The following is a 25892-nucleotide window of genomic DNA, read 5'->3' as shown; positions in this document are numbered from 1 at the left end:
CACTCGACTTTTCCATCAAAAGACGGGCACAGCAAAAGCCTGGGGCGTTCCCTCGCGCCGTCAGGACCGCGGCAGCACGCACTCCCGGGCGGAGGAAAGCTTTCCCCTGCGGAAGGCCCGCCGGGCTCGGGCATAACGGGGCCCTGTCTGGAAAGGGCGCGGGGCCATTTCCGCGCCCTGCGGCTGCGCTCGGCGCGGCCTTCCGGGCGGGAGCGGAGCGCCGCCCCGCGCGGGCCGGGGCCGGCCGGAGAGCGGCGATGGCGGAGCCGGTGCGGAGCACGCCGGGGTCCCTGCCCCTCAGTCGCCTGGCGGAGCCGCTGCTCCGGAGGCTCAGCGAGCTGCTGGACCGCGCGGCGCCCGGCAAGGGCTGGCGGGACCTGGCGCAGCGGGCGGGGAGCCGCGGCAGAGTCCGGCTGAGGTGAGGGCGGCCTGCGGGAGGGGCGAGGAGCGCGGCAGCCGGCGCGGGGAGGCTCGGGGGTGGCCCCGGCCCTGGGCTGCGCGGTGGGCGGGAGCGGCCCCAGCGGCGGTGGGGGGCTGGCGGGGGCCGGGGGCTCGTGTGGCGCGGCCCCGCCGGAGGGGCCGGGCGTCTCGGCAGAGCGAGGGCTGAGGCCGTGGTGCCAGCGCGGGTCGAGGGCGGGGGTCCCTGCCGGAGCCTCCCCGGAGGCCGCGCTGCAGCGTGCCTGTTGCTGAAGGCGCAGGGGGTCGCGAGCGGTGCGGCCGAGGGCGGCGTCGGTCCCGAAGGCAGCGGCGGGCAGCGGGGGTGAAGCCGGTGCGGTTTGTCTTTGCGTACCGGCTCCGCTGCGAGCCCGGACTCGAGCGAAGACCGGCAGCCGAATGCTGCGGCTCTGCCGCCGCTCCTGCCCGCGGGCAGGGTTACCCCGCCGGGGGCGGCCGGCCTGTCCCCCCGCCAGCCCGCGCCTCGTCCGCCCGAAGGAGGGGAGCGCCCCGCCGAAGGCCCCGCGCTGGGGCAGGCGGGATGGAGGGCACGTCGCCCGCCTCGGGAAGGGGCTTGCTCCGTCCCGTGCGAGGGCTGCCGGCGAGGAAGCACCGCGGTGCGAGTCTGCGGGCCGTGGTTGGGCCCGCGGGCACCTCACCCGGCTTTGCTCTGTGCCAGTGCAGCCCACTGCGTGCCCGGGACAGGAACGTGGGAAGCGTTTGCTGGCTGTACCCTGTAGCTGCTCGTGTCTATATTAGGGTAAACGTATTCATTTTCTTCAACTTTTTCTGCCCAGGTCACATTCTTTAGATTGCTTCCTGATCATTTGACTTCCTGTGGCTTTTCAAGACTGTTTTTTTAGAAGGTGATATCTCAAAAAAATGAGGCATTTCAAGTGCAGCATTGAATGCATATTATGAAGATGTGTTCTTTCTCTTTAATGGCTGTTAATATAGGGGAATAGAACCTGAGGACTGCAGTGTGAGCCCTCTGTAGGGCCTGTTGCTATGTTTGTTCCTCTGTATAATCCAGCAAAATACTGTGAAAGTCTACGCAACCAGTGAAAATATCTCACCTCGAGGTTTGCATGGCACTGTGATTTAATGAAAGAAACATTGATGAGTCTTTTTAGTGAGAATACACAAACTTACGTTTGCTTTCCGTAGCTGTATTCGTTTCCTTGTTGTCTATGTTGTCTTACTCTGCTGTGATTGAAAGTACATGATGACTTATGATCAGAATTTTAAAGTATGCATGTTTATACATGGAGAGGAGCTTACTGAAGCAGTTAACTGCGCTGTGGCAGTAGATGTGTGCATCAGTTAAGCTGTAGCAGTCACTTGTTTTAACAACCACTCTGAAAATCAAAGTCTTCATGAATTTTCAAGTTAGATTCTGGCTCACTCTTTACCGCTTCTGAATTAGTCACATGAAAATGAAAGGTGCTGTACTTGTTTTTCTGCTGAGACTTTAAAAAGTAAAAATTAGAAATTCTTAATATATTTGGTCAGAATTGTAAGGTACAAGCATCTCATGTTTTGTAGCATGCAACTCACCACTTTCTATTTGTGGAGGTGTCACTGTACAACCTCTAAAACTTGAAGAAACTACTGCAAATATGTCCAAATCTGCTAGGAATTTCCCATGTCTGTTTTTTCTTTTAATCTTTTTGTTTGCCTACTGGTGATTTTTCCTCAGAAAGTAGCAGAGTAAAAAGTACTAAAAAGGTCTATGCCATGTCTTTCTTGTATTATTTTGTAGCCCTCTGGATTTAGAACAGTGTTCCCTCCAAGTGCTGGAGCCAGAAGGAAGTCCCAGCTGGAGTCTCCTGAAACTACTGGGAGATCGTGGTGTCACTGTGGTGGAGCTTGTGGAGTTCTTGCAGGCCCTGGAGCATACAGAGGCTCTCCAGTGTCTCAGCCATTCAGGTCAGTATTGGTTTGTGCTTTCACTGTGACTGTGTGTTTTACACTGGAAACACTGAAGTGTTTGTTTTCAACAGTAAAAAAAAAAAAAGAAACAGCTTTAGTGTTTGAATTCTAGTAATTGGTATTCATATGATTACCACAGTAATTAGCTCATATGATTCTGAGATGAAAAGTAAGCCACGTAGATAAGCAGGCTTGTGGTAGACTTGGACTTGGCTGCATGGATACAACAGGTGCTGTCGTTCCCTCTGCTGACTTGGGTTCTGTGTCAAGCTATGCCTTTAGGAGATGCTTATAGGACTGAAATGGTTGAGTTAAAAAGACAAATAGTGTTGCCAGCCATCTGTTTGGGGTGCACGTTTTGTTAAGTGCGTTTCATAGCTTACCCTAATTGAAGGAGAAGAGTCCAATTAGTGTTGGTTCTGGTGCATGTTGGATCCAGTCCAACTTGCTAATTGGACAGAAAAACAGACTAACTTAGGACAGGACTGGATTATTTTCTGCCAACACATTCAACTTGCTTCTTTGCAAAAAGTCTTTTGAGTGGGGCAACACAAGGGAATGCACAGGTAAGACCTTGTAGACCAAGTGCTTCTTGCTATAGTACAAAACCAGGACCCTCTTTTATGTCCTTCTCCTTCAGGATGTGGTGAAATTCAGCCTACTAGGAAGTCACAAAAGCTTCTGGGACATCGCTTTGCAGCAGTACAAAGCATCTCTTGGAGAATCGGACTCAGAACCAATTTGTAGAACTTGTTTATCTCTCGGAGCTTAGACACTTACCTGTCACAGTGGATTAACTCCACTGAAGATCTTCCTATAAAGACACAAAATAGTAGTAATAATAACTTTAAAACTTCTCCTTTTTGATAGTGAGAAGGCCTAGGCACCATGTTCCTTGGGTCATGTCTCTGTCCGTTTTCTTCTCATTTTTCGTCTTGTCATGCTGTGAACTTCTGCAAATGAACGAAATGCGAAGAGCTTTCTCTCAGGCTAAGAAAAAAAGGCTTAATATGCAATTTGTGGTATTATAGTCTAGTCCTTGTGCAGCCTTGGAGCTGTGGTGATTGAAACGATCAGAGAGGTGTTTTTTTCTCTGCAGGCAGGTCTCTTACTGCAGCAGTTTAGGCGCTTCAGTCTGAGTGTGAGTAATTGAGGCCAAGTTTCCAGAAATGACTGAAAACGTTTGCTGGTGTGTAAGCCAAGAACAACAGTTGGGTTACAGTTAAGATTACGAGTGCTTAATTTGCACTGCGTGTTTTAAAGTCTGGTAATCATAAACGTCAGTTTGCCATTCTCGATGGTAAGATTCGAGCTTTGCATTTGCCAAGGAAAATCAAAGTAGTATTTTGTATCTTTGTGATCATTCAGAAAATTGAGCCAGAAGGCTGTCTTTCTGAACCATTAAATTCTGTGATGCTTACAGGAAGTAGCCGTGTAGTGCTGAATGAATGGCAGAAAAACAAATGGAACTGTGAAGAAATTATGAATCAGATTTCTTAGAACATGTTTGTGATGCTTCTAAGGAGTGCAAAATACTAATCTTTCAGAGAATTTGTTTTTCTCAACTACTTTCTTAAGAGACATTAGTGATGCAAATCAGGAGAGTTTTTTATAGAAGTGGAAGTCTTTGGAAAGAGCAAGTCCTCTCAGTTTTTCTGTCCTTTAAGGGGAAATGATATAATTCCAGTTTGTCTTGGTTAATGTTAGGTGATTGTGATGCTCAAAACCTGTACTTAACCACTGCCTTTGACTGTGCACAACAGCAGGGGAAGTGTTAAATGGGGAACTGAGGTAGCGATCTTCAGGGATCCGGTATAGAGGGAAGCTACTTTAGAGAAGGAGGGTCAGGGAATTTTCAGGTCCTGTAGCTACTTTGAAGTAGCTGCCTGTGTGACCAACTATTTTGGAATAAGATTGTGCATGGAGAAAGCTCATACAGCCCGCTTCCCTGGGCGGCAAAGATGACGTGATTCCCAAATGTCATGCGATCTCTGTTTCAGTCCGTTGACCACATGGGTTTCTGCTCAGGTTTCAGCCTCTTGATCAAATTGTTACGGTTTCTTTCCTCAAACATCCCCTGTTAGGAAAAAGTTCTGATGTGCAGCTAAGCTGCTAAACATGAGGGCGGAAAAAAGCAGACAAAAAGAAAACTCCTGCCAGAGCGTAGTAAGAAGGCTTGGAACAAACGATAATATTGAGGCTTGTACCAGGATATTTGCAATCTCTTTGTGGTTATTTTGTTACACAGCTTCTGGTTTACTCTATACTGTTCTGTAAGATTATTCCCCCATCCATCTGCAATACTACTACTGTACCATTTTCAGCTTCTGCAGTGTGTTTTCATTAAACTATAAAGAAGGAACTACTTTCTCTCAAAACAGGGAAATTAGACTGACTCTTAAAAAATAATTAAAAAAATATTAGTATATGTATGTATTTTGCATCTGATTGTTCGTTCCTGAGAGTAAGGAAATGGTGAGGAAGTGCCTCTGTACCGTTCACTATTTCTGTGCTTTTTCTGTCGCTGGTTGTATGGGGCCTGGCTGGGATAAAATTCACTTTCTTCATAGCAGCTCATGTGGTGCTGTGGTTTAGATTTTTGACCAAATCAGTACCAGTAACACACCAGTGTTCTAACTTCTGCTAACAGTGTTTGCACAGCAGCAAAGCTTTCTCTGTTTCTTGCTCTGCTCCCCGCAGTGAATAGATTGGGGGTGTGTAGCAGGCTGGGAGGGGACACAGTCAGGCAGATGACCTGAACTGACCAAAGAGATGTTCCATACCATATAACATCGTGCTCAGCAGTAAAAGGGAGAAGAGGAAATTTCGGGGGGCCTAGCCATCTTTTGCTTAGGAACTGGGTAGGCATCAGTCTGCCCACGGGAGGTGGTGAGTGAGTGCCTTTGTCTCACTTGTTCTGTTTTGTTTTCTTCCTGTTCTTCTACTCATCCTTCTCTTATTAAACTATTATTGTTATTATTTTTTGTTTGTTTGTTTTGTTGTGACCTACAAGTTTTCTTGTGTTTATTCTTCCCTTCCCTCTTTCCCCATCCCACTGGGGGTGAGGGACTTTGGGGTGCTTATCTGCCCACCGGGGTTAACCCACAGCACTGCTATTGCAGGAACTAGCTGTTACTGTGTAGTATTGCTTGTGGTCCCACTGGGGTTGTTAAATGCATTTTACCATCCATAGCAAGTAATGCTTTAAACTAATGATTTTCTTGATGACTTACCAGCTCAGTAAGGTAAGTGAACACCTTGATCATAGGTCCAGGTATTTTTTGACAGCAACGTGAGGTTAAACTTTCTGTTCTGCAGTTGACCTTTCCATCCCCCCTGTGTCCCGTCCTCCCCACCTTCTTCTGATGACCTTGGTTATACCAGTGGATCTGGTTTTGGGATCATGCTGTAACAAGATCTCTGGGATGGTCTAGGTTAAGAAAATAACTGGATCATATCAGACCAGTGTCAGAATTTTGCTCATGCTATTTCCTGACAGTTAAAATTTGAAGTGGAAAATTTTACCTTGCGTATTGGCAAAAGAAAACCCCAGCCTTGTGTTCTGCAGGAGTCAAAGGCATAAAGCTGAAACCTGTGTTTCAGTTTATCAGGTTGCATGAGGAATAGTAGAAAAACACACTGTGTAGTTAAACTAACTCTTACTGTTCTGATCCATCCCTCAGGCTGTGCCTAATCTTAATCTGAAGATTAACAACTCAAAGAAATTGTTAGGAGTGAGCAAACTCTTAAAACTGGGAGGGATCTGCGATGCCGTTGGAAGCATTATTTGCTTTAATGAGTGGAGAGCACGAGGGATTGAAGTATCCTGAAACCGAAATGTCTGAATGATCTACTACTCTAAATCTTCAGTAAACTCAGTAGAGAACTGATCAATGTGAGGATGCATTTTGCATGATGGAAGACAATTTTGAATGTCTTGAAGTCATATAACTAGTTGGAAATGCATGTATGCACACTACAAATTATTTTCAAGTGTATTTAATGACAGAAACTTTCTTTGGTCAAAGGACAATTTAAATACAAATTGAAATTGTGGAATTGTATTTCTTAATGATTTTCCAATATGTGAATTCTTTTTTAAAGGTATAAAGATTGTTGTCCAGCCAGACTCTCAAGTGGTGGTCTCTGGTCAGGTTGTCAAGCTATGTTGTTGGGCAACGGGACACCCATTTGTGCATTACCAGTGGTTCAAGCAGGAAAAAGAGGTACTAATTGATATGGAATGTAGGGGGGTTTTTTAAATGGTGAAAATAATAGGTAATGATTTTGGATGATACTTGTGTTTTTTAAGAATATTTGGGTTTTTTAAAGACTGTTACTCTTATTTACAATGAGAGAAGATTGCTATATATACTAATAAAAATAGAAGTGTAAGAAATGTTACATAATGACCCTATCAATGTGCTAAAACAGTAAGATGGTTCCTTATATTCAGACCACTTCATCCTTGGAGGCTAGTCTTGGAATGTGACAGTAAGGAAACTTGAAGTGTAGTTGTCCCTCAGCCTACCGAGAAGTTTAACACAGGCCACTGAGAAACTGCCACGCTGGAACAAATGCCAACTGCCGTTGGTCTTGGACACATGGAAGCTGGTTTCCTGAGGATGAATGGTTGAAGGCCTGTACTTGGTGCTTCCACAGTCGTCTTCAGTAAAATACTGGAATACATGTGAGCTGGTATCTCTGGAATTGGAATGGCAGCGCTTAGCCCAACCCCTTGTTGTCTTTCTACAAGATGAATGCACTTTTTTCTTCATGTTATTTTAAGTACTATTTTTAAAAATGCAATAATTTATCGTATTTTAAATTGCTGTTAGGACGTGACATTTTTAACTCGTTTCCTACACCTTTCTCAAAGTTTGTCTAGATCACCTAGAACATGACTTGAAATAATATGATTACAGTCATTTCTGCTCATTGCAGTCAAACTATAGATGTAGTATATAGAAAGAACATTACAATTTCTTGGTTACAGTTGATTAAGACTGGAGCTGAATGTAGCACACATGCTGTTTGAAGTAGTGCTTAAGAAATTATTCGGAGTTATTTGTGGAGAAAGGTAAAAATTATTAATTTCAGGAAGAGCTTTTCAACTGGCTTAAAAGCTCAGAATTCTCTTAAATAGAGGCGTATGAATTATTTTTGGAAGAAAGCCTTTCTCTGAGCTACTAAATATGTAGAACAAGATTTTCTTATCCAAAAGTTTCAAGTAGGTGAAGGAACTGACACTGGCGTTATGGACATTGAAATAAATATTCTAATGTTTGATCCTGGTTTAGAGTAAGTCATTCTAAATTTAAGTATTTCTTGGTTCGCCTGTAATTCAGGTTGCCCATGGCAATTCTCCAGAGCTGATTTTGAATCCGGTGAATGTAAACGATTCCGGCTTTTACATCTGTCGAGTGAACAGTGAATCTGCCTTTGTGTTCAGCCGGTGGGCACGACTCGAAGTTTGTGATCTCCAGGGTACATCTCATGGTGAGTGGCAAAAACACTGTCTTCTGAAAGTCTGTGCTCCAGTTGTTAGAGGAACGTGGGTCCCTGTTTTCTTGCACAGTTGTGAAAGAGGGCTTGGTTTCTTTCCCAAAGACCTTTCTATGTGGGGACATGCCAGTGGCCGGTGTTTGTTTTTAACTTTGGGCTTTTTTAGGATGTTTGCCATAAGGTTTGATGCTCAGTTCAGAATGAGAAGAACAGGGATATGCTAAAACTAAGTGATTTCGGGTGTACTCCTGTGTGCACAGTTGCGCACAGGTTGTGTCCTTAGTCTGTCCTTCAGGAACTGCTCTTCTTTGTACTTGCTGCTTTCTCTGGAGGCTTCATAATCCTACAGGCAGGAATAAGTAATGCAAAGAAGGATTTGCTTTTTTTTTTTACTTCTAGGGTGTATTTAATGTGCATTCATTTTTACTTCTCAACTGAAGAACTAGAAGGCCATTGCTGCTCATTTTTAGCGTACTCTTAAAGGAAAAGTAACTTCATTTCATTGCAACAGTCTGTAGTGACAGGAAGATGTGGCCATAAGCTGTCAATTCTTACTAAGCCATGTGTGGTTAGATTGTCTCACCCTTTCTTTGCTTTTTTCTCCCTTTTTTCTTTTTTTTTTTTTTTTTAAGGGAGCTTCATCGGCTTGCCTGAAAACAAGTTGCGCGTTTGTATTCAGCCTCAGCCACAAAACCTGACGGTGGGGGATGCTTTGGTGCTAGAATGTGGAGCTGTTGGAAATCCAATTCCTCATTACCAGTGGTTCAGAAATGGATTTCCCTTAGCAAATGGGAGCAAAAATGTCTACATGGTAAGTTTCTACAAAGTGCTGGCCTTGGGAGGCTAATGTGTAACCGCCTTTAACTTATCACATAAAGCTTCCTTGAAGAAAATATCTTCTTTGTAGCCTTGATAACCTCTTATGGAAGTGCTCACTGTGAGTATTTCTCCTGTTCTATTACTTACTTGCCCATACTGTTCTGACGCTCTCGGGTCCATAATTTGAATCCTGAACATCTTTCAGGGGGTAGTCATGGGATGTAAGGGATGTAAGGGTATAGTGTATTTTGGATTGGTGTGACGTACTTGCATTCTTTGTTCAATTATTGAAAGCATTTCTATAACACAGGTACTGTCCAGCTTACTGAAGGATGAGGGTATCAGCAGCTTTTTTGGATTTGTTTTAGGTTTTGTTTTTAGTTTTACTCTTTCTTGCATGTGGACTTTAATGAAACTGATAAATGTATTCGTTTGGGGTCTGGCGGAATGACTGTGACGATGCTTGCGTAGGTAACTTCTGTGGATGTGGAACATCAAGGGACATACTGGTGTCACGTATTCAATGACCAGGAAGATCAAGACAGCAAGAAGATAGAAGTCGTTATAGGTAAGGAGTTTTTCGGTTTGATATGGGTCAGCTGATTTCAGTTTCTTCCCTATCATTAGAATTTATTTTAGAAGTTTTCAGTATTCAGCCAAGCACATGCCATCTGTATTTTTAGTTTATCCATTTGTCAAATAGCTGTGCTTGCTTGCAGCAAATGGAATTTTAGAGCTTTATCAGTTATAAAGTGCTTTGGGTTCTTATGGTAGCCAGCCTAGAAATGTTACCACTTTTTAGCATTGATAGCATGTATATGGCTTGTCAGCAGATTGCAAGCTGATTTCTTTATGGTTTTTGACAACTGAAAAACAGTTTAACCCTGTTGGTGATACAAACTGTGTTACACTGAGTCCTTCAGAAATCAGGACAGGTGAGGTTATTCATAGCAAGCAGAATAAATGCTGGATATAACTTATATCCAGTGCGTGCATGTATTTGCAGTAAACTAAAAGGAGAAGATCTGTTCGTATAGTTTCCAGATCTATCTGGAAATACTATTGCGTAATTCATATGAAAAGTTCTTTTCTATCCTAAGAAATATTCTAGTTTAGTAGTCCTGAATTTTAGTAGTAATTGCAATACAGTGTGGTGGCCAATGCTGATTTATACTGCTGCAAAATGAGCCAGATCGCAGAGAAGCTTGGAAGTGACCTTCGTCTTCCACTTTGTGTGCTAACTCTCATAACTGAGAGCAATTGTCTTCCAATTTTTTTTTCCCCTCCCTTAAAACACAAGGAAAGAAACCTATGGCAGTGGAGTGCACGGAAGGTAAAGTAAATCTTTAGTTGTGAATTGATTTTTAAAAATTACTCATGGGGATGACGGGTTGTTGAGCATGTTGCTAAAAAGCATGTGTGGGTTAAGAGCTTCAGTCTATTTTAAAACAATTGTGTGATGCCGTGTTCCCTCTGCATGTACTTCTCTCTTCTTTGCCTCGGTACCATGATCTAGAACACACAGAAGAAAAAACAAGCTACTCTCTTCTTCTGTGGTATTCAAAGTTTTTTTATTTTTGCACTGGTTTTGTGCTCTGTCTTTACAGTTTCTAGTGAAATGTAAAGATCTTGAGACTTCTTTGCTGGGCTCAGGAGGCAACATCCTTGCAAGAAAAACTGACTACGTTTAGGAACGTGGGTGACCTTAGAGAGCTGGATGGAGCTAGTTCCACTGTCAGCTCTGTGCCTGCAACAGGTGTTTCCAGCAACCTAGTTGGGACGATTTTTGTTCTCATTTGCATTGCTGCAGTGGGGAGGAATAGTATTTTATGACCTTTTAGTGTTGATACCATCCCTTGATTACTGAGCACGCCAAGTCTGTGATACTGATCTAGGGGATCGTATGTAAAGATGTAGGGCAGCTTGCAGCAGGCCCTCCCCCAGCTTACCAGCCGACAATGGAGAAACAAATGCATTTGTGAAGTACAATAAATGGCTGCCTACCCCGTTTTTTCATAGAATTGTAGAATTTTCTTGGAATTAAATGTTCTGCAGCATTTCTTGTTCAAACTTCGACCAGAGCTGATGTTCCCCTTCAGCCCTTTTGTGAAAGGTTTAATGTTGTGAGGGGATTGTGTACTGTCACTCGTGTGCACGTGACACACGTTTTGGTGTCAGCCGTTGCCATGGCATAGCTGCTCCTGATGGAGTGCTGTGCAGAAGCCTCCTACCCACCTGTGATTCCACTGCCCTTGGAAGCAGAAGGTGACCGCTGTATGATCTGTGGGGATCTATACCCAAACTACAGTTTGCTTGGATGCAACATCATTCCACTACTAACTACAGTAACAGTAGTACCACCTCAGGTCACTACAGTCGCCACGCGGGGGTACGCGCCTGCTTTTGTGGCCTAGGAGGTCTGCCAAGGGCTCCGCTGCGAGCAGCAGCCCTGCTCTGCGAGACCTCCGGTGCTTCAGATACATTATTCCTCTTTTCCAGAGTTTGCAGGGTTCTCAGAGTAAATGGGTGAGACCTGCGGTAGCTTAGGGTGTTTGAAAACTGTATCTGAGTCTGAACACACGTGGCTTTACGAAGTAAGATTTCTTGCTCAGGATGTTGCTTTTTCAGCAGTCCTTCAAACATCTATTTTTCAAATGGATGATTGTGGTATCTTGTTCCTTGTTCATTCAAGCTGCTTGCATGCCTGTGGGATTGAGGCATAGTGTGTGTTTCTCCCTTTGTTTTGGGATCTACTATATTATAATGCTGTGTGTAGCATAGCTTAGTATATCAGTGAAGGATTTTCTCTTCTCTGCATGTGGAATAAACGTATGAAAGGTTAGATTTACAGAAATGCAAAGCCAAAACTATTTTAGAAACATAGTTTGTTTTCTAACATTTGGCTTCTATTAATAATGGCATGACAATTGTATTTTTATTAATGATTTTTTTTTTTCTTCTTGTTTAAACTATTATTTTATTGATGTATTTCTTCACAGAAGATCTGAGTGATCTTCAAAAACCAGGTAAGTGATAAGTTTTGAAGAACTTCAGTTTTGCATGTTTGTTTTATGTTACAAATCACTGAAGCTTGTCTGGGTTACAGAATATAGTTTACATTATTTGGATGTATTTGTAACTGGAGGTTTAATAGGGGCAGATATCATGTTAAGAGCAGCACAGTTTTCTGGTTCCAGTAAATTAACTTGAAGAATATAGTGAATTGTAGGATTGCTGTTATCTTTGTAAAAATCACACAAAGCTCCTATTTTATACTGCATGTATACTTACGCAAATACAGAAGGAATTACCTTTTGCTTTCTTGCCTGTGGCTTCTTTGAAGTCTAAGTTTTAGTATGTTGCTGCTTTTTCAGATGATTGAGGTGAAAAAGGTAGGAGGTGGCTCGTTGTCACCCATGAGATGTTGAGTTCATGTATTTCTTTAGCTTGCTCCATCACGAATTTATGTGATTTGAAGCCTGTTTGTTGCTTATTATAGAAACGTAGATCTGGAGTAGTGCTCGATAAGGGATTATCCCTGATACAGTGTTCCCAAAATCTCAAATCACAACAGTCATGTAATTTCCTGGTTTAAACATTGAATACATGTTGTATTTTGCCAAGACTTGGTTTTAGTCACTGAAGTGGTTCTGTCGTGATACGGAACATTATCCAAAGTGTGCCGCTTTGGTGTATTGCTTGCCTGTTCCTCTTAGCGCAGCGTTGTCTCTGCTGTCCCTCTGCGAAGTGCAAAATAAAAGAATTTTCACGTGGAGATGGTCATCCCTGCTAAGCATCCCCCATCTTGCATGTCTGCATTTCATTTGGAGAGGATGAGCTGTTTCAGACATTACTGAAAATGCTGATGTGCAGTTTGTGAGATTCAAAATTCTACTGTAAGCATCTGATATTTTTTAACTTATAGAACTAGCTGTTCATATATTATTAGGCTATGTTTGTTGAGCAACGGTGAAGGAAATCAGGTAAACAACAAAAAAAACAACACCCCAAAACTCCACCAAAGGAAAAGAAAGTACTTTTTTTTGTCTTAAACTAGTAGTGTATCAGGCAAAGCAGTACCAATAGACTGTGGCTGTATGGAACATGCGGTTCGTTTTCTGACATAGGCAACTATGACTGTAGTTATGGACAATCTGTTCTTTTAATCTATTTCAGATCTACAAGAACAGTCAAATCACAGACCTGTTGGTAAGTAGTTTGTAGCTGTAACGAATGTGTGTATTTCATATCTAGGAAATGGATTTTGCTGCTTCTGAATATTGCTTATTCTGCCACTGCTAGTGAAGTAACCGTAGCGCGTGTAAGTGGCTGCAGGGAAGGGGACTTCTGTGTGGTTTTGTAGTCCTTTATAATGCTTGTGTGCCCTTTCAGTAGTAAACTGTGGTGAGGGCACTCATATTTTTAGTGACTCGGTGGCACGTCTACAACTCCTCATCTCTTTCGGTTTACTGTTTCAAATTCCTCTGGCCACGACCTTAGCCAGTGTGTTACTCCATTACTTTGAACACTTCCACAGTTGGAGACAGTGATACTGGAATGAAGTGATAAAGAGGTTGGGTAGTCTGTCTGCTAAAGGTATGCTGGCCCTGCGAGCTCAGCTCTTCCTGTGCACAGTGTGGGGGCCCCTGATGCTGAGCTGGAGCTCATAGATAGGTGGGCAGCATACGTGTGTTACGTAGAATAGCGACTGGGGTTTTTTAATCTCATTCTTAAATTCACATGGTAGACTTGGCTGTGGTCAGGCATGTTGTCTTGTCGATGCAAAACCAGGTGGAAAGGCTGCTGGCCTCTGTCAAAATTTCACCACTCTTTCAAGTTCATCAGTGTGGGAGGGAGCATAAGTGCTACCCAGTCCTCTTTTCTAAATTATTGAGAAACCTTGTACTTTTAAAAGCGTTTTTCAATGGCAGTATGCCACTGTCACTCAGTCTCTGCTGTTTAAAAGAGTTCACACTGTTCAAGACCTTGGAGTTTTTCCAGCTGCAAAAATGTTGAAAACACCTTGTTTGAAGGAGCTGAAATGTTGGACATCGAGGCCACGGACAGAGGTTCTCTCTGGATCTGGCTGTGCGGGGCTGCTGATTCTGAAGCAGGTTTGGGACATTGGCCACCAGAGCTGTGGGACAGTAATTCCTATTGGAGAGGAGAAGTGACGAACCAGGGAGGGGATGCCTTGCTTTGAATGAGTGCCTTTCTGTAACTTAGTGTGCAATTTTTGAGTAAAAATCAGGCTAGTGATCTCTAAAGCGTTTCTGTTCATGTGACTTTCGTCCCCTTTCATTGCTGCTTGGTTTACTTAGGACAGAATTGCTTTAGACTTTATTAAAATCAAAAGGAACGTGTCTCAGACTGTGAGAATATCAGTGGACTTCACCCTGAATTTTGTAAATTTCTTGTATCTCTCTGTTTTTAACTGGAGCAGCACTAAAAAGACAAACAGAAAAAAGACTTTTCACGTCTGGCTTGTAAAAGTTTCCACCTAAACGTACCATGTTTTAGAGAGACGGGACATAGGAGATGGAAAAGGGAAAGTGGTCTTTTGTGTGTGATGGGTTTTTTTTTTTGTTTTAGGAAGCATAAGAAAATTGGGGGTTATTGGGAAAGTATACTGGCCATACCTTTGGCAACTTGCCATAAGAGCTTTCATGTTTGTTAAATTTCTTCTGGCATGGAGGAGTTCAGTAATTGTCTCTGCTTTCGGAAAAATAAAGAAGTGAGAGATAGTGACTCACTTCTTGACAGATTATCCAGTCTGAGATGCATCACAGTTCAGATATGTTGATTGTCAGACCATGCTGAAATTTTTTTTTGGATGAGAAGGGACTTGAGCGGTATTGTTGGTGTAGGATGACTTTTAAAATCATGTAAAATACTGTGCCTGAAGTGAGATTGGATACAATTCTCACTTTAGAAGAAATTAAATTTAGAGGTATTGAACCCATGGAATATATAAACATAACATAGTTTTGGTTTTCCTTTGTCTTTGCAGCAACAGACAAGGTAGCTCTGTTAATAGGAAACATGAGCTACCGCAATCACCCTCAGCTGAAGGCTCCGATGGTAGATGTCTATGAATTGACCAATTTGCTAAGACAGCTAGATTTCAAAGTTGTTTCTTTGCTGGATCTTACTGAGTCCGAGATGCGAAATGCGGTGGATGAATTTTTACTTCTCTTGGACAAAGGAGTATATGGTAAGAACATGTGATACCCCTTCTGAAGTAAGTCAGTTTTGTGATGTATCAAGTGCACAGACATCGGGTGTTTACCTCTGCCAGCTCACTGTACGTGACAGCAAAACAAACTTCATGGTAAATAGCATCTATGTAGAATGGGAAAAGTAAGTTAAAAACACCTACCAGTGCATCCTTTGGCTTTGGTTAAAATGTTACTGTTTCTTTATTTTTAGAACAGATCAAATATTTGAACTTTTTCCTTTAGCCCTGCCTAAAACTGCACCGCGCTTTTTTGTTTGGTAGCACTGGTGCGTTTGTCTGCGAAAAGCTGCTGCGTCTGTGTGGCGTGTTTGACAGCGTGCGCTGCAGAAGGTGCACGTTTGTACCAGGAAGTCACTCGTGCTAGTTCGTAGTAGTCTTTGGAGCAAGAGTCTGTGTCACCTGCGCTAGTGTGTTATGGAGATGAGCCAGTAGCGAGTAGTTGAAAGCTAACTGCAATATGTGAGACTGCACGTGGTCTTGGTCAGCAGTCCCAAGGAGACCCCTTAAGCACCTTCTTTGTAAGCTGTTCCGTTGCCCTCCTCCCTTCGCCATGCCTGCAGGTTGTGTCTTAGCTCGGGCTGGCCAATCCCGCCGCATACTTAGACTGCTGAGTTGTGTTTCTGTTGGGGAGGTGGGGAATAGCCCCAAGTAGAGCATGGAACATGTTCTGGGCTTGCTGGTGTGACCCTTCCACTCATCCCCTGTCTGTACTGGCTGTCTGCAGAATGCTCTTTCCTTCTGGATTTCCGTCCTTCCGATGCTCTTTGGGAGGGGCTGCTCTGCTCTCTTAGCCCTCGCTCACCGGCTCTGTAACGAGCAGAGGAAGAGGGGTCTCTGCTTTGCCGTGACAGTGAGCTGCACGCTGATACCAGGTGGGTTGGGGGGACGGCGAGCGGGACATTGTAGCAAAGCATCTCTCTCAACAAAGGTGTTAGACTGCAATGTGCAGTACAGAAACAAGAGGAAAACGTTGTGCTTCAGAGTTAGGACACAACACTCGATAGATTGGTTGCAATCTTTTTTGCCCTCATCTTTTTTGCCCTCATCTTTTTTGCCCTCTTCTTTTTTGCCCTCTTCTTTTTTGCCCTCTTCTTTTTTGCCCTCTTCTTTTTTGCCCTCTTCTTTTTTGCCCTCTTCTTTTTTGCCCTCTTCTTTTTTGCCCTCTTCTTTTTTGCCCTCTTCTTTTTTGCCTAGTTTTCAGGCTGAGTAGAATTTTGAATTGCTTTCAAAAAAAGCAATTTCCTTTCCGTATGGTGGTGCTGGCCTGGCAAGCACAGAGTTTTTCATAACGTCCTTGACGGGGAGTGAGAGTGAGTTGTGCAAACCTGGGTTTCTATTTCAAAAAGCAAATTGAAAAGAAGTTTATGTAAGATGAAAATGTGGTTCTCTTATGTCTGTGCACTTTAAAGAAGCAAAAGAGAACAGAGAGGAATTCATGTTATCCTTTGCAGAATATACCTTGCATAGGGAAAGGCATTAACTGAGAAATTGCTGAGCTGTGGACTTCAGGTTCTGACTTTCTGCAGTTGTCAATAATAAAGACTTTTCACTGAGTTGAATATTAAGGTTCCTGTTTGGGCAGAACTCGGGTACAACTATTGATTCACAGCTCTGTGGAAGGTCTGACTATAGAGTATAAAATTTACGTGTCTTTGCACATTAGATGGAAAGCTTGATAGTGACTATGCTGCTTAAGCAGGCAGCATTCCTCTTTTTTTTTTTCTCCTTTTTCTTAAACTCTTTAGACTTAAAAATAACATCTCACAAAAATCTGAGGCTCTCACCTCTAAATTACAGCATCACTTTAATGATCGTGCTGTCCCATCTCATCAGTATTGGTTTAAGTTATAGCAGGACAAATTAAGCAAAGTATTCATACTAAAAGATGTGTGCTTAACGCATCTCTCTTTTTTTTTTTCCCTCTAAGTTTTTATTATTTGAGTCAAACATCCATTTGTAAGATACCTGTAATAGAATGTTAATAATAATTTTAAGCTCTCTTCCACATACTGCACAGGAAATGCCTTCTGCTGGGATAATGACTAACCGCTTGAGCCTGGTGTGCATTGCTACTGCTGATACACGGTGATTCTTAGATGATTACTCATATATTGGGATTTCTTGTCTTGCATAAACTTTATTTTGAGGGACAAAGCACAAGACAGAAGTGGTGGCTGTGCTAGCTGCAGGAGGGCGTGATGGGGTTGATGCACAGAGCAAAACCTTCATGTCTTGTGTGGAAAATGCCTCGAATGACTTGACTCGGAGTGTAAGAAAAGTTGTTCTCTGGGCTTTGAGGAGTTTGCTGCTGACTGCCACTATTTTTGTCAGTTTTCTAAAAGCTAAGATTGCATAAACGACTCCAGAAATTATTTAGAACAGAGACCAAAAAGTTCTGCCAGTTGTCCTATTTAAATGGCAGAACTCCTATAGTAACACTCACCCGAGAGAAGATTATTTGATTCCTATTTGGAACACAAGGTCAGATTATTTCTTAGTATGACTTTTTTAATGGTGTGTTACCTGATGCTCTGTCTGTGCAGAACTGGCTGATCTGACATTTGGGCGTTTATGTCAGAGCTAAAGCTTGCGTGACATGAAGACTAATTATGGCAGTAGAGTTTAGTAGACTTTCTGATAGCAGTTTTCTTTTTTTGTTCCTTGGGAAACAGATGTCCTTATACATTTGAGTCAGCTTTTAGATTCTTGCATCTTCTCAATTTTTTCTGTAATTGTTGAAATGAATTCAGAAAATAAAGTGCTGGAAGGCTTCTCACCAGCACCAAATGAAAGCTCTTAAAAGACATATTTTTGCAGTTGTGCTTTTCCAGCAAGTTGATATTTGTGAAAGGTAAGCAGAGTGTTCTTTTGGTAGTGTTTGGCAATAACTACTTCAGTTTAAATGGTCACTTTGTTCTTTCTGGATAGTGGCTATTAATGACTTCAAGCATATAAAAGATGCTGTCAGTGCACAAATAAACAATGATTTATTGCATTTTTAGTGAGCATAGGTCCAAATAGAAGAGGCATAGTGGCTACTTCCATTTAGTCCTTGTTACACATATTCATGATGCCTGATACGACTTTGTGTAATTCCTGCTTACTGGCACTGCAGATACTGTTCCTAAAGAGCAGGAGTAGTAAACAAAGTGATTAATACTGTCTCCTCTAATGTCTTAGTTATGTTGTTCTAAATGTAGGGTGCAATTAATATTGTATTCTGCAAAGGGTAAAAGCATAGACCCATATGCTTTAAAGGCTAAAAATAGGCTGCTTTCTTTAAAAAAAAAAAAAAAAAATAGGGAGAGAGAGAGAGAGACAGGTATCACTTAAATGCTGACGTCTGTGAGGAACTTGAGCCTACTTAAAATTGTTGTGTCAAAGTGTCTAATGAGGCCCTCCAAACATGTTTACTCCGAGTATGCGGAGATTTATTTCTGATCTTGAGCTCAACATATTAACTCTTGCAGTTACTCACCAAATAATCATAGCAGAGTCATCTGCCAGCAATATAAAAGAAATGTAGTTGTTGTTTCTGAGATTATTTCTGTTCGTTGAGGAAATAGTCTGATAAATCGTGTTTTGCATTAGAGACTCGTTTCCTTCAGTCAGTCCAATTACTCAGCTAACATACACTCAGGTACAGATAATCTCAAATATAACTTCTGTGTAGGTCCAGATGCAAACTCTGTGGAAATCAGATTTAAGCGTTTCCTTTTAACTTAGGATCTGATATGGAGCCGTGCACTTGGCACTTCATTTGTAACTCTCTTGAAACTGCCTGCTCTCAAGTAACCGTTGGAATCTTCTAAGTAGCCCAATAGTAACTTTATTTGTTTAGGTTTTTAATCATGTACTTGAAATTCTGTGCCCCTCAGAAATCGAACTTGCAACTGAACAAAGTGGTTGCTGTTTTCCAAGACTCTGGCAGGTGAGGCTCTTTGTTTGAGTGAAACTGTGCATCCTGGCGTGCACCTCCCGTGCGCTTGCTGGCTGCTTCTCCCGGCTGTGCGTGTGTCCCAGAAAACTCGCGCGCCGTTGGCTGAATGGAGCGGGTTGCAGGCTCTCGGTGCAGCCGTTAAGGACGTGAGAGCTTACAAGCAAAAGAGAACCGAAGGTTTAATTCAAGGGTGATGGTTCTACCTTGGTGGTCCTTCAGGAGAGGTGCAGGGCTGGGAGAGAAGTATCGTCGTTTGTTGTAGGTATCTGTGATGAGAAGGTGAAACATCCAGCATACCTACCTACACAAGCTGATTTAAACGTAGATCGGTTTAGTATGTTAGGGTAAGACTTACTTTGTTTTTTTCTGAATGTTTAAGTTTTGCAGTGACATAAATTTCACAGCTATTTTTAGTAAGAATAACGATATAAGAAGACCTCATCTCCAGTTAGTGTGAATTGTCATATCTCTGTTGACTTCTGTTCAGCTGCAGCACTATATACTAATCGAAGGTCTGACCCATAGACTGCTTTGTATAGACAAATAAAAATTCTTTTTAGAAGGTGGAACTTGCCTTAGATAAAAAAACCACACCACTAGGAACAGACAATAGGAAAATTCCATTTAATCCTACGAGCTTGTGGTGACTGCATTTTATGGCAGTGGAGGTTATTAATGCTGAGATCATCTAATCTTAATGCAAATTGATACAACTTTAATATTAGATGGTTTTACTCATACAAGCAAAATCTAAGCCTTAGGTTGCAGTTCCCTCTTTCAGGGTTAAGAAAAGGTTTTTTTTAATTCCATGATATGTTTTCTTTATAGAAAACTATTGCATGTTTTATTGAAGATTTTAAATCTGAAAATATTGTAAACTATTGTGTGTTGACACATGAGTGAGATGACTGTGGGATAATCTTTTGTGTCTAGGTAAGCAAAGAATGGTTTAGTAGGTCCACCAGAGTCATGAGTTGTAACTGCAAAGACATGTAGATGCAGTCAACTAAAAATGAGTTGTTTGATAATAGGAATGTGTTCTGAAGTCCCACCAAAAATGATTACAGAATAATCTTTTTTCCCTCCAAATGTAAGAATATTTCTTATCCCTCCCTATAAAAAAGACAAAAACAAATTGAGAAACTGACTGTATAGAGGAAACAGCAAAGCTAAAAACTTGCAAAATGCTCCCATAGTGCAAGCAAGGTTTTTCGTGGTTTTGGTTTTTGTTTTTTTTTTAAGTGCTTTTAAGAATTGCAAATTATTGATGGCAAGTTAAAAACAATAAAGAAGAATAATTTTGAAGATGATAACATCTCATTTAAAAAGAAAATAAAAATATCCATCCAGATTGTTCAGTGGGTTTTTTCTGTCTCTGAAACGTGCACTGACTCTGCTACTCGGAGCTTTGGGATTGCACATGAGGAGATGTTTCCAGTTGGCACTGCTCCTTGTTCAGATCTGTTAGTTATATGTCACACATAGCAGATTATTTCTGTTGGAGGTCATGACTACTTAAGAGCATTTTAAGAATGTTTAACTTTGTGTATTTGATATAAACATGCATGAGTGATTTTTTTTTTTATTTTTGATGTAAATTGTTGTGTCTCTGTGTTGTTCTCCCCTGCCTCCCCTTCCTTCCTGTGTTGACAAAGGCATATCAGTATAAAAAAACCTGCTTGGAGTAGCGTGAATGATCTTAATCTCCCACAGACACCTAGTGTGGACGTAGTGCATGAAGTTTTGGACCGTGCTAACATTTGTAGAAATGTTCCAATGTGCCCTTGAACTGTTTTCAGTCACATGTCTGTTTGAACTCTCAGGTTTGTTGTACTATGCTGGCCATGGCTATGAAAACTATGGAAACAGTTTCATGGTTCCTATTGATGCTCCAAATCCCTACCGATCTGCAAACTGTCTGTGTGTGCAGAACATCCTCAAACTAATGCAGGAAAAAGAAACGGGACTGAATGTATTCCTACTGGATATGTGTCGGAAAAGGTACAATTCGTGAATAGTCAAGTGACATTGGATGGTTGAGGGGTGTTTTTGCTTCATGATAGGGGGAGCAGGTGTAATGACTGTAGTTTTGGGAACCAGCTGTGAAGTTCAGTTTATTCACTGCAGCAGCAGGTTAAAACCGAGACTATTTTTAAAATGAACAAATAAAACTGAACAGCCACTTTGAGAGAATCGCAAGGGATCTGAGGCCCTGAGCAACCTGATCTAGTTGGAGATATCCCTGTTCCTTGCAGGGGGGTTGGACTAGATGACCTTTGAAGGTCCCTTCCAGCCCTAACCATTCTATGATTCTATGATTCTATCATCTCGAGAGAAAGCTGGACTTCACGCTGAGGAGACATCTTTGGTCTAGGCTGAGAATTCACCGTACCTTGACAATAAATGTCATTCAAATCAAGAGGCAATGACATTTATTTCTTCTTTTTTTTTGATGTTTAAAAGTTACAAAGCATCAGTCTTATTAAATAACAGTGAAATTAGGTATCTTAAGAAAAATGACCCTTGCCCCTTGCAGCATTAGCTATCTTCATCATTACGGGAGGAGGGAGAATCCAGCTGATGGAAGGCATGTTAATTGGACACAAGGGCTCCAGTGAAGTGCTTATTTTAGAACTCTTCAGAGACATGGATTTTGTGGGCTGCTGTTATGCTGGGGATGTTGTATCTTTATTTAGAGCTTAAAAATCAACTAGTTTATTGGATTTTTCTAAACAAAATACTATTTTCTTTCCATGTTAAGGGACTACTATGCCTGATTAACCTTGCGCTTGATATCAGCCCTTCAGTCAGCACTTCTGAAAACTGGTCTCTAAGGAGTATTTCATACTAGAAAATTGCTGGTGCTTTAGTGTTCGTAGAGCCTCTAAACTTCACTGCTAATGAAATACCAGTGGCACGTTTCAGCTTCACAATCTGCTGTCCGAATAGAAAATACAGCTATATACGCCTCATGTTAACTATGCAGGCACCGTGTTTCAGAAGGAAAAAAGTAAATAAAATAAAAATGCACATACTTTTTGTTATGACCTAAAATGACTATTATCAGCAGTCATTTTTGAAGAGATTGTTGCCAAGCACTATGCTGGTCAATATAGCATGCCCTTGTCTGGGTAGTGCATGGTATCTGACCATGTCCTTACATTGTCTTCATGAAGAATGTTGATTATGCTGGGTTTTGTCTCAACAGTCAGAATTCATTCCAGAGTTGTAGGGCACTAAAAAATTACTGTTTCAGTATTTTGATCAACTGTAGAATTTGTTACCATTATTAGTTCGCAAATTGTTATTTTAATTTTTTGTGTTTCCATTTATTGCAGAAATGAATATGATGACACAATTCTTATCTTGGATGCTCTGAAGGTTACAGCCAACATTGTTTTTGGATATGCAACGTAAGGAAATTTTTCTCCTGCCATGCCACAGAGGTTTTGAAGCCAGAAGTGACCACTGAGATTGTATAGCTAATCTTTTACAGAAAAATATTGTGATGTTAAAGGACCAGTAATCTATATCCCTTTCTGTGTCCTCATACTGTTTTTTTTTTACTTTTTTCTTTGAATCATTCCACAGTCTAAGTGAGTGTGGAAATGCGTATGAAATGATTCCCAGTATTTAATGTTCTCGTTCAGATACGCCACTGAGAACATTGCATTCAGCAATCCAGAAACTGCTGGTCAGTGTTCCTCACCTTTTTCTAATGGTTACTTGTAGGAGTGCTCTGTTCATCTAAGTCTTACTTATTAGAGATGAAAAACGCAGAGGAGAAAAAAAAAAAAAAGCAAATTTTACCCTCAGACCCATAATGTTTTAATTTCTTTGTGCTGATGGGGAAGAGGGAATTAGGTCCTGTGTATTTCTAATGATACCTGCTGCACTTTGAGCTTGTACAGAGGGTCAAGTACTGTGGGGCAGCTGGTGAACTATAACCTATGTGCTGTACCTTCTTCGTTCATGTGTCTCCTCTGTTAATGTAAGTTAAATTTCTAGAAAAAAGTGTTAGAAATATAAATTAATGAATTATTGAGGAGTACTATATAGATTGGCCCCTGTGTTTCTTACTCTAGGTGTACAGAATAAAGTTACAACTGCAACTTTTTGAAGAGGTTACTTAAGCAGAAAGCAAAATAACTTCTGTCAGTTTTCAAGTCAGGTGCAAAAGCTGTTGAATAGAAGTAGGATAGAGCTTTAATGAAGTCTTCTATGAGAAATTTAAACTCCTCATTCAAACAGTTTGGCATCAGCTCTGGTCTATGGCTTGATTCGAAGTGAAATCTTCCAGGATGAGTTGCTTGCTAATGAACATGAAGAGCAGGCTGGCCTTAGACACAACCTGGTTTCCAAATTGTAGGGTTTCTCTCCCCCATTCCGAACTTTACTCCTCATGTTGATCTTAATCATGCAGATGTTTCAGTGGTTTTTCCCAGTCTGATATTGGTGATCTCGTAGGTGCCAAGGAGCAGAAGCTTTTGAAATTCAGCAGTCGGGGTTGGCCAATGGAATCTTCATGAAGTTCTTGAAGGACCGTTTGTTAGAAGACAAGAAGATTACTGTCCTACTTGATGAGGTTGCAGAAGGTGAACTCCAGCTTACTGCACTAACAGTCGTCTTAGACTGCGTTACTGAAAATTTCGTTGCTTAAATGCCATTCTTCTCATGGTGGATGTGTGGCACTGTTTTAAGCTCTTCCTTGTAGCATTTTGTTAAAATAGCAGCTTTTGTGAAGAAGCAGATGCTACTGGGCAGCACATTAACAAAGCTCGTTAAAGAAGCTCAAATCCCTTTATAATATAATAGTGATCAGTTTTATGCTCTCGTTTTTAGTTGCACCTTATTTGTTCTGAGAGTCTTTCTTCATGGAGCTTTGAGTTGTCCATCCACAAAAAGTATTCTTCCATCTTGTGGTGTCAGCTCTGGTGATAGACCAGTCATTTCCACATTTGTTTGAACAATTAACTGAGTTCTACCTCAGAGTGCTATAGTGATGATAATTATTTGCTCTTTATCAAAGGGTGTAAGTGCACTACAAAGGACAATCCCCTGCTTTAATATACCTGGTTCAGTGATTGACTTTTATAATGGCTAGAAGTGCTAATGATCACAGACCAATCAGCCTTTCAACTTATGATTAATAGATATCCAAAAATATTTTCACCCTCTTCCTCCTCTCATCCTTTTTGTCATTGCCTTTGTTGTTCGTAAGTGGGTTAGTATTCTCTGAGGTTTCTCTCTCCTCTTCCCCTCATCTTCGTGGCTTCCCCATAAGAACATGTCATGATTCTCCTGGCAGCCGTTTTCCCTACGCTTCCTCGAATGTCCTGTGAAATACGACTGGCTCTTATTGCTCCATCTGTACTGCCAGGTTAATGTCACACGCTGTAGGCGCCCTGATGTGTGACCTATTACTTATCTCATTCTTGAACTCAGAGTGGAAAGACTGATGTGTCAGGCAACGTGACAACCCTTGTTGTCAGTATTGCCAGGTATTGGGTGTGAGTGAGAACATTGGTGTGCTGATGACACTTGAAAATGTTCCAAAGGAGTGTTCACATTTAAAGTGTTTCACATAAAGAGCCTTCGTTATTTTGGGTTTTTTATGGGCTCATAAATGGAAATTTTCCAGGATATTTTTAATTCGCTTTGCAGACCATAGGTTTTGATTTTCTGCATGGGGCAAAACTATCCAAAAATGTCACCCTTAAATGTAATTGAACTTAATATAGGGAGGCCCTTATAAATTGGAGTAAGCTTGAATGGCAGACTGATTAAAGTTGGACAGGACCTCTGGAGATTGTCAAGTCCAACCATGTTGCTTAAAGCAGAGTAAAGTAGAGCTGGCTGCTCAGGACCTTGTCCGTGTGGGTTTTGAATGTCTCCAAGGATGGAGACTCCACCATCTCCCTGCACAACCTGTCCCAGTGTTTGATTACCCTTAGAGTAGAAAGTTGTTTCTTATGGTTAGGTGGAATTTTCTCTATTTCAGTTTGCATGTGCTTATTCTTGTACCGTCACTGGTCTTGACTGAGAAGAGTCTGGCTCTATCTAGTTTGCATTCCCTCGTCAAGTATTTGTACATACCGATGATAAGAAGTCCTCTGAGCCACGTTCTCTCCAGTCTAAACAGTCTCAGATCTCAGCATCTTACTCTATGAAAGATGTTCCAGTTCCCTTGTACTTCTCATATGAGACGTGTTGTAGGCCCTTCATCTCTGTGACTCTTCACTGCCCTCTCTCCAGTATGTACATATCAACTTTGTACTGGTAGACCTAGCACTCCAGATGCGGCCTCACCAGTGCTGACCAGAGAGGAAGGATCACCTCCCTTGACCTGTTGGCAACACTGGTCCTCTTGGCTGCATTTGCCACAAGAACGCATTACTGGCTCATGGTCAGCTTGGTGTCCACCAGGCCCCGAAGGTCCTTCTCTGCAGAGCTGCTTTCCGATGAGGAGTTTCCCTTTCTGTACTGATGCATGGGGGTTATTCCTGCCCAGGTGCAGGACTTGGTGTTTGCTGTTGTGGAACTTCATGAGATTCCTCTCTGCCCGATTCTACAGCCTGTCCAGGTCCTTCTGAATGGCAGCACAACCCTCTGGTTTATCTGCTGCTCCTCTCAGTTTTTAATCTATCTGCAAACTTGCTGAGGTTGCGCTCTGTCCTGTCATCCAGCTCATTAGTGATGATGTTAAATAAGCAGTATGGGCCCCTTTATCGACCCCTAAAATGCTCCAGTTGCCTCCAGTTCTTCAGAAATCCACTCTGATGGTATTATTCACATTCTTGAAATGTCACTTTAGTTAGGACCTTACTGAATCAGAGCTCTGATATGGCTTCAACGGGTTTTGAAAAACATGTGAGCATGTTGACTAGGACGCATGCAAAACTCTCAGGACTCTCTGCAGGCATCTCGCATGGTGGTTTAGCCTTAAGTGAATGCGTAGCTGAGCAATAAACACTTCTAAAACTATGAGGTTTTTGTTCACGTGCTGACTCTGGCATAACCGTA

General features: G+C 41.9%; 1 protein-coding gene across 1 annotated transcript in view; it reads left to right on the top strand.

Annotated features, from left to right (window-relative positions):
• Window positions 1–257: 257 nt before the first annotated feature.
• The window catches only part of MALT1 (MALT1 paracaspase), a 29869-nt gene continuing 4234 nt past the window's right edge, over window positions 258–25892 (top strand). Inside the window, exons 1-13 of the mRNA XM_086628961.1 lie at window positions 258–418; window positions 2198–2364; window positions 6472–6593; window positions 7716–7866; window positions 8505–8683; window positions 9163–9259; window positions 9992–10024; window positions 11691–11717; window positions 12868–12900; window positions 14702–14905; window positions 20693–20870; window positions 22208–22282; window positions 23337–23464. Of these exons, the coding sequence (XP_086485087.1) occupies window positions 258–418; window positions 2198–2364; window positions 6472–6593; window positions 7716–7866; window positions 8505–8683; window positions 9163–9259; window positions 9992–10024; window positions 11691–11717; window positions 12868–12900; window positions 14702–14905; window positions 20693–20870; window positions 22208–22282; window positions 23337–23464 (1555 nt within the window). The remainder of the gene's footprint in view (window positions 419–2197; window positions 2365–6471; window positions 6594–7715; window positions 7867–8504; window positions 8684–9162; window positions 9260–9991; window positions 10025–11690; window positions 11718–12867; window positions 12901–14701; window positions 14906–20692; window positions 20871–22207; window positions 22283–23336; window positions 23465–25892) is intronic.

The sequence above is a fragment of the Tauraco erythrolophus genome, chromosome Z, assembly GCF_009769465.1.
Source record: "Tauraco erythrolophus isolate bTauEry1 chromosome Z, bTauEry1.pri, whole genome shotgun sequence".
Lineage (NCBI taxonomy): Eukaryota > Metazoa > Chordata > Aves > Musophagiformes > Musophagidae > Tauraco > Tauraco erythrolophus.
This window is presented reverse-complemented; position numbering and strand designations above follow the sequence as displayed.